The sequence below is a fragment of the Populus trichocarpa genome, chromosome 12 (assembly GCF_000002775.5).
Source record: "Populus trichocarpa isolate Nisqually-1 chromosome 12, P.trichocarpa_v4.1, whole genome shotgun sequence".
NCBI classification, from domain to species: domain Eukaryota; kingdom Viridiplantae; phylum Streptophyta; class Magnoliopsida; order Malpighiales; family Salicaceae; genus Populus; species Populus trichocarpa.
The window spans coordinates 9,253,784-9,268,762 of NC_037296.2; the positions used below are offsets into that span (position 1 = coordinate 9,253,784).

The window sequence follows — 14,979 nt, forward strand, 5'->3', positions numbered from 1 at the left end:
ATTGGGAATTGATATTTATGCTTTTTTTTTCGCTTTTCTTTTTCGCAAGGTTAATGGGTTAATTCGGGTTGAGTAAAAAAACAATTTGTTGCCTTTTATTTTAAATTGATTTTTTTTTAATTTTTCCATTCAACATTGTGTCATTTGAAATTGAGCTTCATTGGTTTATTCAATTTGCTTTAAACAGGATTATCCTAGAATCATAACTAAGTTGCAGATTTGGTATGTTAACCAAGATGAGCTTGGGTTAGTTATTTTTACTTTTGTTTTCTTTGCTATTTTTTTTATCAGTTTCTTTATTGTCATTATTTTTATTTATTTATATTATTGGAATTATATGACTTTATTAAAACCAATCAAGTAAATAACCAAAATCTCGAGGTTTTTTTACTTCTTTGGAAACGCCCGGGTCGTCTTCCTAGAAAAAAATGATGTTGCCTGCGGCGTTTCGCACATCACCTATCTAATTAATATAGTAAACAAGGAAACCCTGAGGTGTGTAGCTCAATTGGTCAGACCCTGGGTTTGGTCTTACCAGTTTGAATATCACAAACCTCAGGGTCACTGGAGGTTTACCTGGTCATTAACTTCAGGGCTTCAAGGGATTAGTTAAGATGCGCGTAAGCTAGCCCAAACACCCACGGTTATATATATATATATATATTAAACCAGGAGAGGATGAGAAAGGAGTCTTGAAGCTTAAACAATTGTCAGACATGTGCTTGTATGGAGAAGCTGTTTGTAGTGATTCAAGGAGGAACCTTTATAATTTAAAACTTTTGTCTTCCCACCATTTTGATTCCAAGAAAAAGTCCAAACAAATGTTTTGAAATCTATATAATGGCAAATATCTCATAGTAATGACATGTCATAACATTAAAGGAATATCTGGGTGTCGCCTTTGCTTTCGCTTATTTATTTCATGTTACGCAGATCACATGACATATCGAAGTATGAAGTAGTTCAAGTAATCCATCTGCTTCTCACCCCCACTGGAGACTCTTGGAAATTCATCTTGTTAGCTAAGAAACAGACATGTACTAAACGCACAGGTTTTATGTAAATTTAGGCCCTGAGAGCCACAGAAAGTCCAATCTTCGAAATCTTGTTTGTGGCCCTGCAATCAACCTCTCCATTCATGGATAGGAGGACTTTTTCCCACAATTCTAGCCGAATAAGTGTATTTATTTTGGCCTCTGTGTTTGCACGAGCCTTAATCAATGTAAATGGAAACAACGCGTGCTGCGCTCCAATTGTCAGTGTTGTTGACCCATTCAACAACGAGCTATGCTTCAATTCTGCTGCAATGGCAGTCCTGGTGAGAGGGTTCAATTCGCGATAACAGGAAGCTTTTAAAGTGTCAAGTTTATCATCCCTGCAGTATAAGAAATGTTCAGATAACAAAAAGATAACTCTTTATTCTTTTTCCTTTTTCCCCCTCAATTTTGGCACAAGATTGCTCACAATGTCAAGGAAGTAATAAGGAAGGGACTGTTGAAGCTTAAGCCGGCAGTGAATTGGTCAAATGTCTTTGATGATATGTCAAAGCTAATGTCAGTCCCAAGGGAGAAAAGAGTGCTTCCAATCACACCAGAGAAATTTACAATCGGGTTATATCCATTTCCTTTGAAGGATCCTTGTTGATATGCCTTCACGCCAACGCCTGATGTAATCCCAAAATAGTTTTGCATGAATCTCACTTCCACCTGTTATTGCAGTTACCATTGCCTTTAGAGGACATTAAACATGATGACTACATCTCAGAGTGTCATGCTTTAATATGCTCCAAAATAAGTCAGAAAAGAGAGATAATTCGTTGTCAAAAGTCTCAAGACGTTAACGACTGTAAATAGATGTTCAGAAGAGTAGCTAAAGGTGACTCAACTTCTTACTTACGTTGCTAGAATCAGGAATTGTAAATCTGAAAACTGTTGTGAGTCCTGGCAAAATTTCTTGAGCTGCAAGAATCACGAAAATCAACAAGTTGACAATTATTAGATAATTAGCTCAATATTTTGTTTTTCCAAATCCAACCTTAGATGGAAAACATGTTCAGATTCCAGGGTTGAACAAAAAGAAGACAGGCAGATCCATTTATCAGTGATCCGATTATATGCATTCTTTCAAACTCATTTGAGCTACGAAATGCCCGTATACTCTACCCATCTGGCTGCCTATACAGAGCAATGAAGCATATGCATTACACAATCGAATGCAGATCACTGAGGGGAGGGAAACGTATGACAACAGACTGTAAATGTGAAAACTTTGAGATCATCTATCTGATGATCTCAAAGTTAAAAAGGAACTTAATTATAATTAACTATATAGAGATTAATCTCCGTCAAAGTTCAAAAAATGCAGGAATATCAAACCTGAGAAGTCAGAAACTAGATGCGAGTGATGCAGGGTGTAGTTTCTACACTCTTAACACCATTTCTAATTACTCTGTTCCGCATTCATGCAAATTGAAGCAACAGGCACGCATAAGGTACACATCCAATTCTTCAGAAGACAGTAATGAAGGCACGAGACAATGCATGAAAAGTAAGGATTGAACTTATCATAATTGAAAATCTTAATGAAGAGGGAGACAGATTACTTTCACAGGAAAGATCGAAATTCCACTTGAAGCATTGGTAATTGAAGTATGTTGGTGGCTGCTGAGCATAATCTTTGTAGAGAACATCTGATTCAGAAAAACAAAAATGAAACAAGTAAAATACATGTATATATCGAGGGAAGTGAAGTTGTAATAGACAAACAAAGATGAGATTAAGAGGCTCAGAGCCGAAGGTGGTAATTAATTATACCTCTGGCTTTCTTGCCAATATCGAAGTATAAGCCAGGACACCCGCCCATTTGTTGTTAACAATCGAGAAATCTTAACATTCTCATTTAACCTGTTCTGTCGCTGGCAAGAAAAGAATATATTGAGAATGGAGAGAGAAAGCCAAAGGGGAAGTTTCCTCGTGTACTGACTGACGCAACATTTAAAAAATGTGAAATTTCCAAGAACTTCAAGTTCAAGTCCTGTCACAGGTGGCCTAATCGATTCGATTAATTCATTGACTTTTCACCAACTATTCTGTAAGGAAACAGATTATCTTACATGGACATGGTTAGAAACTTTACGCACATGTATTAGCCCATTGTGCCCTAACCTTAATTGCCTAATGTCTTCTTCTCTAAAATATTTCAGTGAAGCAGCACATAGACAACCTATTCATCGATCGTACTAGCAATTCAGTGGGTTTTACTCGGTTGATCACGACCGAGCACCAACAACTTCATATGAACACTTTCGTGTGATCAAAGTCTCACTAACAATCATCAAAATTTGCCTTCATCAATTCTGGCTATTTAACTTCTTGTTCATCGCAAGCGCAGAGGTGATTTCGTTAGCCCCGTCCATTTGCATGGGATTTAATTACTTCTAATAACTTTTACCACATTTAGCAAATTACAATAGATGGATCAAAGGAAACATATAACAACCCTTCTTGGAAATTATAATTAAATTGTATAATAATTTAAATCCTCATTTACATGCATAAAAAAAATCAACAAAAAAGTTTGGACAATTTAACCAGAGAGGAACTCAAGTTAAAATTACAAAATTGCCGCTCAAGTTACATACCATAAATGAGAGAGAGAGAGAGAGAGAATCAAAGAAAAATCAAAAGAAACTCCATGCAAAAAAAAAACTCTCCTACTCTTTAATAAACATAAAACCCTAACCACTAGTCTGCACCATACTCAGCCACTAAAAACACTAACTTCGGCAAAAACCTTTTCAATCATTACTTGATAAAAGACAAGAAGAAAACTCCTCCCCATTGTATAACAGAACACAAGGATTCAAGGTTTTCATAATTTATTAACTGGAGAGGAACCCAAAATCAAAGTAAAGTGAAAGCAAAAGAAAATTCAAAGAGCTTTAAGCATATCATCAGCTCCACTAAAAGTAAAAGTTCCTCCTTCCTCCAAATTAAAAACCTTAACAACCCCATCTTCATCAATAATACATACCTCCTTGACCTCACTCCTAGCCCAACTAGCTAGTTTGATCACTCAAATCCAACTCTCACCCAATTGCCTTTGTAAAATCCCCATTCCCATTAGACGAGAGCACACTCCATTATCATCTTTTATACCAAATTCTCCTTTCATGCTCTCATCACAAAAACATCATTCACTAAAATGCATGCGATTGTATCAACCCCCTTTGACTTTAGCTTTTCCAATTTCTCCAAGAAGCTTGAAAGGTGTTTTTGAGAGCATGTTGGGGTGAAGGCGCCTGGGATGACGAAGAGGATTGATTTTTTGTTGGATGTTAGGGAAGAGATTGTGGTGGTTTGGAGTTCTCTGTCGGAGTTGAAGTCGGAGAGGGTGGCTTTTAGGAGTTTGTCCCTGACAGAAATCGTGGTAAAGATTTGATATTAGTTTTTTTGATGTTAGGGTAGATTTTTTGTACGATGTTAGGGTAGATTTTTCTATTTGTTCAAATTTAAAATTTATGTACGATGTAAAAAAAAATTATGCAACTTATATATATATATATATTTTTTTTGAAGCTATGGAAATTTTACTAATTAAGGCAGGAATAAATGGAGTTCTTATTTAGTTTTTTTTTTATAGTAAAGAGATTTTTCAATATAACAACAACATTTCACGGATTCATCAATAACACTTTTTAGATTTAATAAAATCTTAATAAAATATTAATTTATTCAAAAATTAATATGTAAATTGATCCATACTAATGTAAATTCAATCTCATCTCCAATTACCGAAAAAAACCAACATTGATGAAAAAAATTATTAACACCTAAAACATGTGAAATTACACATTATTTTTAAATGTATAAATCTTAAAAATTTTGAAATAACATAAATAAGCATCTTAATCAGTCTTAACTATATACTAATTCCTTATTGGTGCTTTAATTTGAGTACCAAAACTATTAAAGTGTTTAAAAAGCAAACAAATAAAAAGCAATGATATTAAAATTTGAAAGTAATTAAATTATTTCAAATTCATTGAATTATCAAATATGATTTTAAGTTTATTTCTTAAGAGGGATTTTTGTTATTTTTTATTACACCTAAACTAAACATATATGTTTTAAATATAGAAAATATTGATTGTTCACCTCAAAGTAGAGAAAGAGAGCTGAAATTGATCATAAAGTAGAAGAATTAACTAAGCTTGAAGAGTTCTTAATCAATGAGGAGTGTTGAAGGAGAAATTGACCAATTGATCTAGTGAACATATAGGCACAATTGACCAAAAGATAGCAAGTTATCAACAAAGTTTGAACATGCACACAACCAAATAAATATAGTCATATTCAAAGTGAGATCTTTAATGAAATAACTAATTAGAAGTTAGAAATTAGACTAGGGTTCATGTATGTATCAATAAAAAAGAAGTTTAGATTGATATATTAAAGATCATTATTGCCTCATCATAGGTCCGTTCCTAAATAGCTATAATCGGTAACAAATAGAATGGCACGTCTAATGGGACTAAGATTAAAAATTTATTTCTAAAGCTATAGAAAACATGCCTCCCAAAAAGAATTCAAATAAACTCATCACTAATATTTTGTACAAACAGTTAGTATAAGCAATGTAAAAAGGCTAGCATCTTGTTTATGAAGAGCTTGAAATTCTAATATCTCCCTTAGATAATGGTGGATCAACTAATGACAGACATGTCTAGAGATGGATATTCATTGTCTAACTCACCACAACAATACAAAACCACATCTAGAAACACTCCCATACAGTCCTTTATATTCTCGTATATTCCAACAAAGTCATTATCACCAACCACAAACAGACACGTTGGTGCATCAATACCTCATGTATAGCCATATCTTTATCCATCGTATGGATATCCTTGTAATCTTGTAACACTTTTATTACAGCATCTCTAGTACTAGTAAAGAGATTGACATCCTTCTACAATTGTGCCAAGACTTCTCTTACACTATGATCTAATAAATCCTTAAGGTTTAAGGAAAGGGTGTCCTTTAATAGCTATTTAATCTAATCAGTAGAGACTTTATTACTTAAGCTATTGTCATTTAAGGAAAAAATAGGCACAACCTCCTTAATATTAGCTTTTAATGACTTTATCAATTGGTCTTTTTCCTCAAGGTCTATTTAAGGAGATGAGATATCCATTAATGGTGGAGTAGCAACTTGAAAGAGTAAGATTTTCAAGTTTTTCTAATACAAAAAAAAAAAAAACTAAGTTTTTATTAACATTAGAACACAAGAATTGAAATTCTTTAAATAACCACAATGACTTACATGTTGGCTTAGACAAGACACCACAGTGGGTTAATTTGGCATTATAACCTTTTTCTCTTCAGTAAGAAATCTAAAAGCATACGTGCAATAGTTTTCTAGTAACATAAAGGAAGAGAAGACTTTAACCCTTACATGTTCCTTAGAGATATCAACTATTGAGTAGACATGAAGATGATGATTGATAACATAAACTCATCTCTAGGGTTGCTCTTAATGCAATTACCCTTTATTTTTTTTTTATCTTATACCATGGAAGCAAGAGAATATAATCATTCATGAATTAAGCTCCTTATAGAACTTCAATGGAATTAGAAGCAATTGTATTAATATCTTCATTCATTTCTTCTCTTTCTTCACTGCTACTATCCTTTCTAGTAAGGGATGTACCCTAAAAAAACAGCTTTGAGTAGGGTGCATACACCTTCAACACGAATAACATAATCCATGAGAGGCTTCATTACTGAAGGTTTGAGAGAATTAGTTTTGATAGTAGGTTTAGCAGCAGTGAGTAGTGAAGAATCTGTCTTTTTAGTATTGAAACCTTGTCAAATGCTTTCATGATGTCCAATAATAGTAGAAGTAATTAGTTAAATTACCTTAAAATTAGGAACTTTAGGAGCCAATGTAGTAGGAGGAGTTGATATTTTTCTAAAAACAAAAGTTCCTTAGAAGAGGATGACATATGTAAGAGACATCTATTATCATCTCTACATGAGAGAACAAAGAAAAAGAAACAACAAGAGTAACAGTTACCTGTTAAAAAATAAAAGAAATGGTAAGTTAAAATGCTTAAAAATTTATTAAAATATCACGACTTTAATAAGTTATATTATCCTAGGCTTGATTCTTAACTTGAAAATAAGAGCTTCATCTTCTCTATCTTCTTCTAGTATAAGAGGATATTTTGGGGAGGGGGGGTTGGGTCTTTTATTGTTTTTAAGTTGAGGATTTATGATAGAACATTTGATTTCAATGTGATTAATATTTCAGAAAATTACATTGAGCCTCTTATAGTTTGATCATTTTTTACTTTATTTCTGTGTTTTGAAAAATTACATTTACATTCTAAACTTTAATAAATTTATAACATCGTACATCCTCCAGTTTTAGTACAAAAAAAATAATAAAAAATATTAGATTATTTATAGGTTTTCCATTATATCCTATTTAACAACTAAAAAGCCCTTATATATGAAGTATTACAACTTTTTCGTCATATTAAAAACCCTAATCAAAGAGAACTTTTATCAAACATGTGGTGGACATCCCTCATTCTTTTGATATAGTGATTGTATCCATTCATTCTCTTTTAGTTCAAATGTATCAATAATTTTCCACCAAACCCTTTTCTCTTCTTCCATTACCTCCATTGAAACCTCCCCATTCTCTTCATCTTCTTACCATTCTAATTCCCTTGACCACTAGAAGAATCCTTTATTTTTGTCATGGTAGCCAAGAGCCCTAGCACCAGCTTGAAAGTCTCATTAATTAATTCTTCTCCATCGATACTTCAGCCTGTTACTTTGAAATATCTCTTCAAATATTATATGTAAAAAGAGATAAAATGTATATGCTGAAGAGGCCTTCTCATTAAGCTGGAAAAAAAAATTACAGAAAAACTCCATGACATTAGTTAGAAATTACATTGGAATACATGTTTTCCAAAGGTATACAAAGAATCCAATCCATTTTCATTTGCTTCATGGGAATTATTTGTTCAACTTCCCTCTAAACTGACTTAATTCTAATCTTATTAGAAGGAGGGGGAGGAGATATAACTTGTTAAATAAAATGTTTAACAAATAAAAATGCAGCAAAAAGAAATGATATACTTCCATTAATTCAGAGGATTGTTTTTGGGATAAATAAAAAACACTAAAGGCATTTATCTTCACAACCACCCTAATTTGCAACTATAATTCTAAAATTAGAACAAAAGAAGAAACATATGATGAGGCAACTCTTAGAAAGAAAAAATGTGGTGTTAGAAAAGTTAGAATATGAGACATAAATTCTCAAGCTCTTCATCTCTAGCTTTGAGAACCACACAAAGTGGATGTCTTCATGATAAAACATGTTTTTTTTTAAAGTTCATTTTATATGAGGTTTGACTAGGCATAAAGGTGGGGACAGTTGCAGAACCAACATCCTCACTTTACGAACTTGGAAAAGAGAGATTTATGATCCTGCTAGTACCATGAAGATATATGAGAAATACAGAGTGTGTACAAGTTCTATGAGCTTTCACTTCTGCAATGTGCTTTAATGCAATGAGGCATTTATCAAACATCTATATCTAAGGTTTTTGCAACCTATGATTCATATCATATGAAAACCACTCATGTTTCCCACATTTTATTACTAACCATATACAAATTGAAATCTTTTAAAAAAAGAAGCAAAATAAAAGTAAGAATTTAGTCAATAGATTAAAACATAAAGACATTATGTAATTACAAAGGGAAGGAGAGAGATAAAGTAGCATAAGATAAGAAAGAAAGAGGTAGGATTAGAAAGAGGGATGAAAATTTGGGGGACCTTTGTGTAATTGTCAACCTGATCCATTTTCTATGTCTTGCTTGGCTTGTCAAGCATCTCACCCTATAAACAATCGGTCATGCAAAAGTAGGATGAAACTTGTGCAATCTAGTGAAGTTTGTGTTTTTAATTTGGAGGATATCTGTAAGATTTAATTGAATTGATTTAGAGTTGAAGCAAAAAGAGATGAAGAGAGAGAAGAGAAGAAGAGAAAGGGAGAGAGAACTCATGACTTGATAAAAGAGAGTGTGGAATATGTTGTTTATGAATTTTTGATATATTATATATAAGGATGATTTAGTAATTTCATATCGTTTGAAAATTTCCATTAACTACGGATATAAAGTGTAATTTATTAAATTACAAAAACAAAGTGAAAAAACAATCAAATCATGGAAGATTAAATGTAATTTTCTCATGATATTTTAACGAAATAGCTTAAATTAAATCATGGGCTTTATTAGAAATTAACTATGCACCGAGATGTAAAAAACTATTTATTCAGTCATCACTTAAACATAATATAGTATTTATTCATTGTGCAGTGGCATTTTTTAAGTTCTTAATTTGACGTCTTTTCAAGCCATGATACCCACTAATCTTCATTTCCATCTGTTCAGGCTGAGGAGAGGGATGGTGGCCACGAGTTTTGATATGGCCGGAGTTTGGATTTAGAAACAAAATCATTTGTGAAATTAAGACTACTTATCTTGAAATAAAATTATTATTTTTTAATAACATTCAATAATAACATGTTTTCCAAATAAAATGCTAATATTATTCTTTATTTTAAAAATAATAATATCTTATCACTAACTTATGTAATTAAAAAATAATTTCATGGATATTTAATAAAAAAATAATTTTTTATTAATTTTTATACAATTTTTCTAAATTAAATTTTATTTTCATTTTTCCATACAATCTTATAAAAATTATTAAGCTATAACTTTTATTTTTTTCAATTAAAACTTGTTTTAACAATTATAGTAACAATTATAGTAGAAAGTTTTTTTTTATATATAGAAATCCATGCATAAATAAAAATTATTTATGCTTTCTAAAAAGTAAAATTTGTAGAAAGGAAAGGATGAATTAATAAAATATAAAATTTCATGAAAAATCATAAAACGAAAAGAAAAACAAATAGTTTAGTGTATAGTTTTTAAATCTAATCTGGAATCGCGACTCGTAGTAAGTTTTGGATTACAAGTCTGGTATGACTCATATTAATTTAAGTTAATTTTTTATTTTATAAAAAAAATAGAAATAATATTATTTTAATATAATTTTTTTAAAAAAAAATCAATAAATTTTGACTCAATCTTTTCTCTAATCAAGTCATGAATCAATCCAAATTTTCAACCATCAATTCTCCACCTATTTTAATCAAAAGCCAACTCGTTCTAGACCCCGAATTATCCAAATCATGTATAAACTTGCCGGTCACAATCGTTGCTGGGACCATCATATACTATTCTTGTATAAAATAGTTGAGTGCGAAGAAAACTAATAAAACAAAAATACAGAATAGGAACTTTGCCACGTTGTTTCTAAAGTAGCTGAAGGTGGTAAAACATACACATCAGCTTAATTCAATATCTTACCCTTTCCAGGAATTCAAACTTTTTTTTTTTTCTATTGAAGCTTATAATCTCACAAATATTAAGCATGGTGTGTTTAACGATTTAAGAAGCTGTTTTGGATTTTGATTTATTAACATTATTTTGATGCATTTCCAAGTAAAAAGTACTTTGAAAAACAATTACTATCACAATATCAAACGGGTTTTTAGGACAAGAGAATCTATCTTTCTACACATGAACATGACTACAAGACCTGATCAAGAAAATCTGAAAAGATACATAGAAAACCTGATAATTACGATGTTGCGGAAAAGATCGAACAAAATTGGCAGAAAGTCATCCCTAGAAACATAATGTCGGCAGATTCATCCTCATACTATTGAGATCATTAGTCATGTTTAGGAAATGTAAACAAGATCAGGAGGAAAATCAAACTGGCAATCAGAACTGCATATTCTTCTCACCTTCAGACAGGAGCTGAAAATTAGGGCGAATTTTTAGTCGAGAAAGCAATGGGGACGATGAGAACTTGCCACAATAAGATCAAGAGAGAGTCGCCACTCTTTTTTTTCCCTTGCCCTGCTGCTCCCTGGCTAGTTTTACTTACTGATTTAAGACTTTTAAGGATCAACTTCCATTAACAAACCGAAGTGACAGAGACATGTAGCGAGCTAAACTCTGCAAGTAGAAAATGAGGAATACTAGCAATCATCGTTGGGGAAAAAAATATTACTAATTTAACCACAGCAGCACTTTTTTATATGTACTGTTTAATGTTTGCCTTCTACTGTATCCACTTGCACAGTATAAAGCATCATTCAATTATCATTCACAAACTTCCAAAATTGAGAGAATATCAGATTCATGCAACTCTCACATGAAGTCATGTGTACAGCAAAACAAAAATCACCAAAACCCAGGATTCAACATACGAAACCTTTACAGAAATATATAGCATGCATTAGCTCCTCTCAAACACAAACCCTGTAAAAGCTTTGAAAATCTGCACAATTACTTGTGGGCCGAAGCCTGAAGAAGTCCATCTCGAATCTGAGTAGCAACATCACGAATAGCACCAGGTCCATGAGGAATAAACACAGCAGAGGATTTTGAGGCAGCACCGATTTCCTTCATTGTGTCGAAGTACTGGGTGACCAGGACCATGTCCATGACATCCTTTGCAGAGGTCCCTGGCACATTCTCAGAGAAGCCCAACACGCTATCTCTCAAGCCATCCACAATTGCTTGTCGCTGGCGAGCAATACCCAGCCCAGAGAGATACTTTGATTCAGCCTCACCCTCAGCTCTCTTGATTTGTAGAATCTTCTCAGCCTCTGCCTTCTCATTAGCCGCCAATCTCAGTCTTGCAGCTGAGAAAGAGAAAGGTTTATCAGGAAAAGATGTTGAGTGGCACATGCAAAGATTCTGAAATCTCTCAACGTTGATATCACAGAAAAATCCAATCAGAAGAATCATGAAAGTGACTGGAGTTAATAGCCATTATTCACTACAGGAGTTGTTGAATTCACATGGGTAGGATATCCTCTGGACCAAAGAAATGCAGTGCAAGATTAATACCAAATACAAAACAACATATCGATGATGGGAAAATCTGCATTCAGAATAAAAGGGGGCAATTTAGAAAGGAGCTAATTACAAGAACCAGTTGAACAAATCTCAACCTGGTGAAATGCACACTGTCTGTCTGCAAATATAACTGTTCAACACCTGCAATTAAACTGTCCACCTATCCCAGTAACGGAAGTCATTAAAAGGGGTTCTGCACTAATCAACTCAGTTTAGAGATACCAATACTTTACCTGCATTGATCTCATTCATTGCCCGCTTCACATGCTCATCTGGTTCTATATCAACAATGAGCGTTTGCACAATCTCATATCCATAAGCAGACATGGCCTGCAAGAAATTATTAGAGGATGGCATTAGACTGTTGGGGAAAATGCCAAAATTTGTGAAAGCTTGATCTCTAACTATGTATTCACTTTCACAATATGACAAGGCCAAATACTTAATCTAGATGATTATTACCTTTCCAAGTTCATCTTCCACAGCTTTGGCTATCTCATTCTTCTGCTCAAACACATCATCGAGATTAAGTTTTGGGACACTGGCCCTTATTACTAAAGAGAAAAAAAATATATACAGGGAAGACCTGCTCAGCTTACAATGTGAAGAATAAATGAATCAGAAATCAAAGGTAACAAGAATAGAAAATATCCAACTGTACTACACTTATTACCATCAAAAACATAGGCCTGGATTTGAGTCCTTGTGTTGGTTAGTTTGTAGAAAGCATCACTTGCCTTGTCTGCCAGGGCACGGTATTGAATAGATGCAACAACATTGACAAAAACGTTGTCCTAAAAGTAAAAACAAAGATCAGTATGTATCAGCTACCACTAGAGTGCCATGAATCATCCAAGTTGCAAGCACCCACATGTATAAAAACTAAATTACCATCCCTTGTTGATAGCTGGACAACTGTTTATTGAAGGCAGAGTAAGACAAGATAGGATACAAAGTGAAGGCAGTATAGATTTATATATGCATACTTATGATTCACTATGCTCATGCTGTAGATATGTCCTGCCCACTCTAAGGAAAAAGCATATTTATAAAAATAAAAGGGAAAGAAAAGGATAGAAAAGGACAGAGAGGGTTAAAAGTGTTTGAATAGTGAATAAACAGACCTTCGTCTTGGTCTCACATCGGACATCCAACTGCTGCAACCTCAGAGACAGATGGCCTGCGAGCTGGCTTCCAAGGAACCAAGGAAGGCAATGACATCCAGGATCAAGAACTGCTTCAAACTTTCCAAATGTCTCCTTTATAGCTACTGAAGACTGATCAACTTGTACGCAACAACACAGATTACCCATCTTCTCTGCACTCAAAGACATCTCGAAAGAACATATAAGCCAACCAAAAGGGATTTAAACAAGATAGGCAAAATTAATACAGATTTGATTACAGTCTATGTTATTATGCCTTTTCAGATTCAGAAAAACTGAAAATCGCACAGGAAATAGGAAACATAAAAAAAAAAGCACAAACTGCGAAGAACATCCTAATTTGGGTCCAAAAATTTAACAAAACCCATCTCAAAATTTAGGAAACATTTTGAGACATCTGAAACATAACCAAGAAGGGGGAAAAACACAAATCTCAATCACCTCTGTTGTATTTTTTAGAGAAAGGGACTTAGAAATTAACAAGCAAAGCAAATGGAGATTTAAGAGAGAGAATGATGTGAAACAAAGGACTTTCCATACTAAATTACAAGTTCACAGAATTTTTCTAATCATAACGTCACCTTAGGATTAAGTATAGAATTTAAAGGAATTGAAATTCAGATACAATAATAATAATAATAATAATAATAATAATGAATTGAAATCGCAGGGAGGGAGGGAGATGAGAAATTTACCTGGCTTTAAGCAAAGGGAAAGGAAGCCGAAACAGAGCTGTTGACGAGCGACGTCTATTCTTGTTATTCTATTTCTATAGCACTGTTAAACCCGCCCTGTTAGATTGATACAAGACCCGGTCACCTTGTTTCTTAGCCTGATTCGGATGTCAAAAATGTTAATGGAAAATGTATGGGTTTAACTCGATTAACTCACTCAATTTATAATTAAATTAAAATTAAAGTTGACTTTTAAAAAAATTATTAATCCAAGTTAATATACCTGACATGTAATCAAGACTTTAGATTTACCAATTTGATTTATCAACTATGTTCTATAGCATTTAGGAATATAAATTATTATTTTATTATCACTTTTCACTGCCACTTTTTTTGTGTCATCTATTTGAATTAAATTATATGTTGAATTAAATTTAATTAATAATTTATTATAATTATTATATTTAAAATTAAATATTAAATCACTTGAATTCAATTATATTGTTTAGAATAAATCACTTTTTTTTTCCTTTTTTCCTTTTCATTTAGATGCATGCTACCACCCATGTGCCTCTATATATCTTGTATTGTAGCAAAACAATTTCCATATACTCACTCTATATTTTAGAGGTGCAACTAAATATAACAATATTTTATAGAGTTTTATTGGTTTTCTTACAGCATTTATTTATTGGTGGTAGATAACTTCACTTCGAATTGTTACAAAAATCAAGTTGGAACAACTTGATTTCTTTTTTATTTTTAATCTTTGGTTTATAATTAAAAATTATCTTCGAACTAGTTTATACGAGACCAGATTATCTTTTTAATACAAAGTATTAAAGAATATATCATTTGATTCAAAAGTTTTAAGTATTGGATAACATTATAAAATATTATTTTTTGACATGTTTCTTAAATGATATCATTTAAGTCTAAAACTTGTATAAACCTATAAATGTAATTTGTTGGTTCGATTTTCTTCTATATTATTTAGCATATTTTAATCACTAGTCATTCACAAGTTTAAATTGTGTACTTATATTTTAATTATCAACAATTCACAATTATATTTAAGTTTTAATTGTTAGATATAATAGATAT

At 32.5% G+C, this 14,979-nt stretch overlaps 2 protein-coding genes and 1 pseudogene across 3 annotated transcripts; all 3 read right to left on the reverse strand.

Annotated features, from left to right (window-relative positions):
- Positions 1-812: 812 nt before the first annotated feature.
- LOC7483443 (mitochondrial outer membrane protein porin of 36 kDa) lies at positions 813-2,999 on the reverse strand. Its single transcript, XM_002318572.4, has 5 exons — positions 2,814-2,999; positions 2,603-2,689; positions 1,897-1,958; positions 1,465-1,706; positions 813-1,375 (listed from the first exon to the last, which is right to left on the reverse strand). Exons 1-5 carry the CDS (start codon positions 2,860-2,862, stop codon positions 1,066-1,068), a joined length of 750 nt encoding a protein of 249 aa, XP_002318608.4. The 5' UTR covers positions 2,863-2,999; the 3' UTR covers positions 813-1,065.
- A 344-nt stretch (positions 3,000-3,343) lies between these two features.
- LOC127904110 (peroxiredoxin-2E-2, chloroplastic-like) lies at positions 3,344-4,442 on the reverse strand (annotated as a pseudogene).
- A 6,720-nt stretch (positions 4,443-11,162) lies between these two features.
- LOC7484751 (hypersensitive-induced reaction 1 protein) lies at positions 11,163-14,058 on the reverse strand. 2 transcript variants are annotated; one of them, XM_002318573.4, is made up of 6 exons: positions 13,897-14,058; positions 13,160-13,353; positions 12,709-12,829; positions 12,498-12,589; positions 12,269-12,365; positions 11,163-11,818 (listed from the first exon to the last, which is right to left on the reverse strand). In XM_002318573.4, the coding sequence occupies exons 2-6, from the start codon at positions 13,346-13,348 to the stop codon at positions 11,460-11,462; spliced, it is 858 nt and encodes a 285-aa protein (XP_002318609.1). In that variant the 5' UTR covers positions 13,349-13,353; positions 13,897-14,058; the 3' UTR covers positions 11,163-11,459. The 2 variants fall into 2 exon arrangements, with proteins under 2 accessions (XP_002318609.1, XP_024437699.1); XM_024581931.2 differs by lacking the exon at positions 13,897-14,058 and having other exon boundaries at positions 13,160-13,374.
- Between the last annotated feature and the right edge of the window lie 921 nt (positions 14,059-14,979).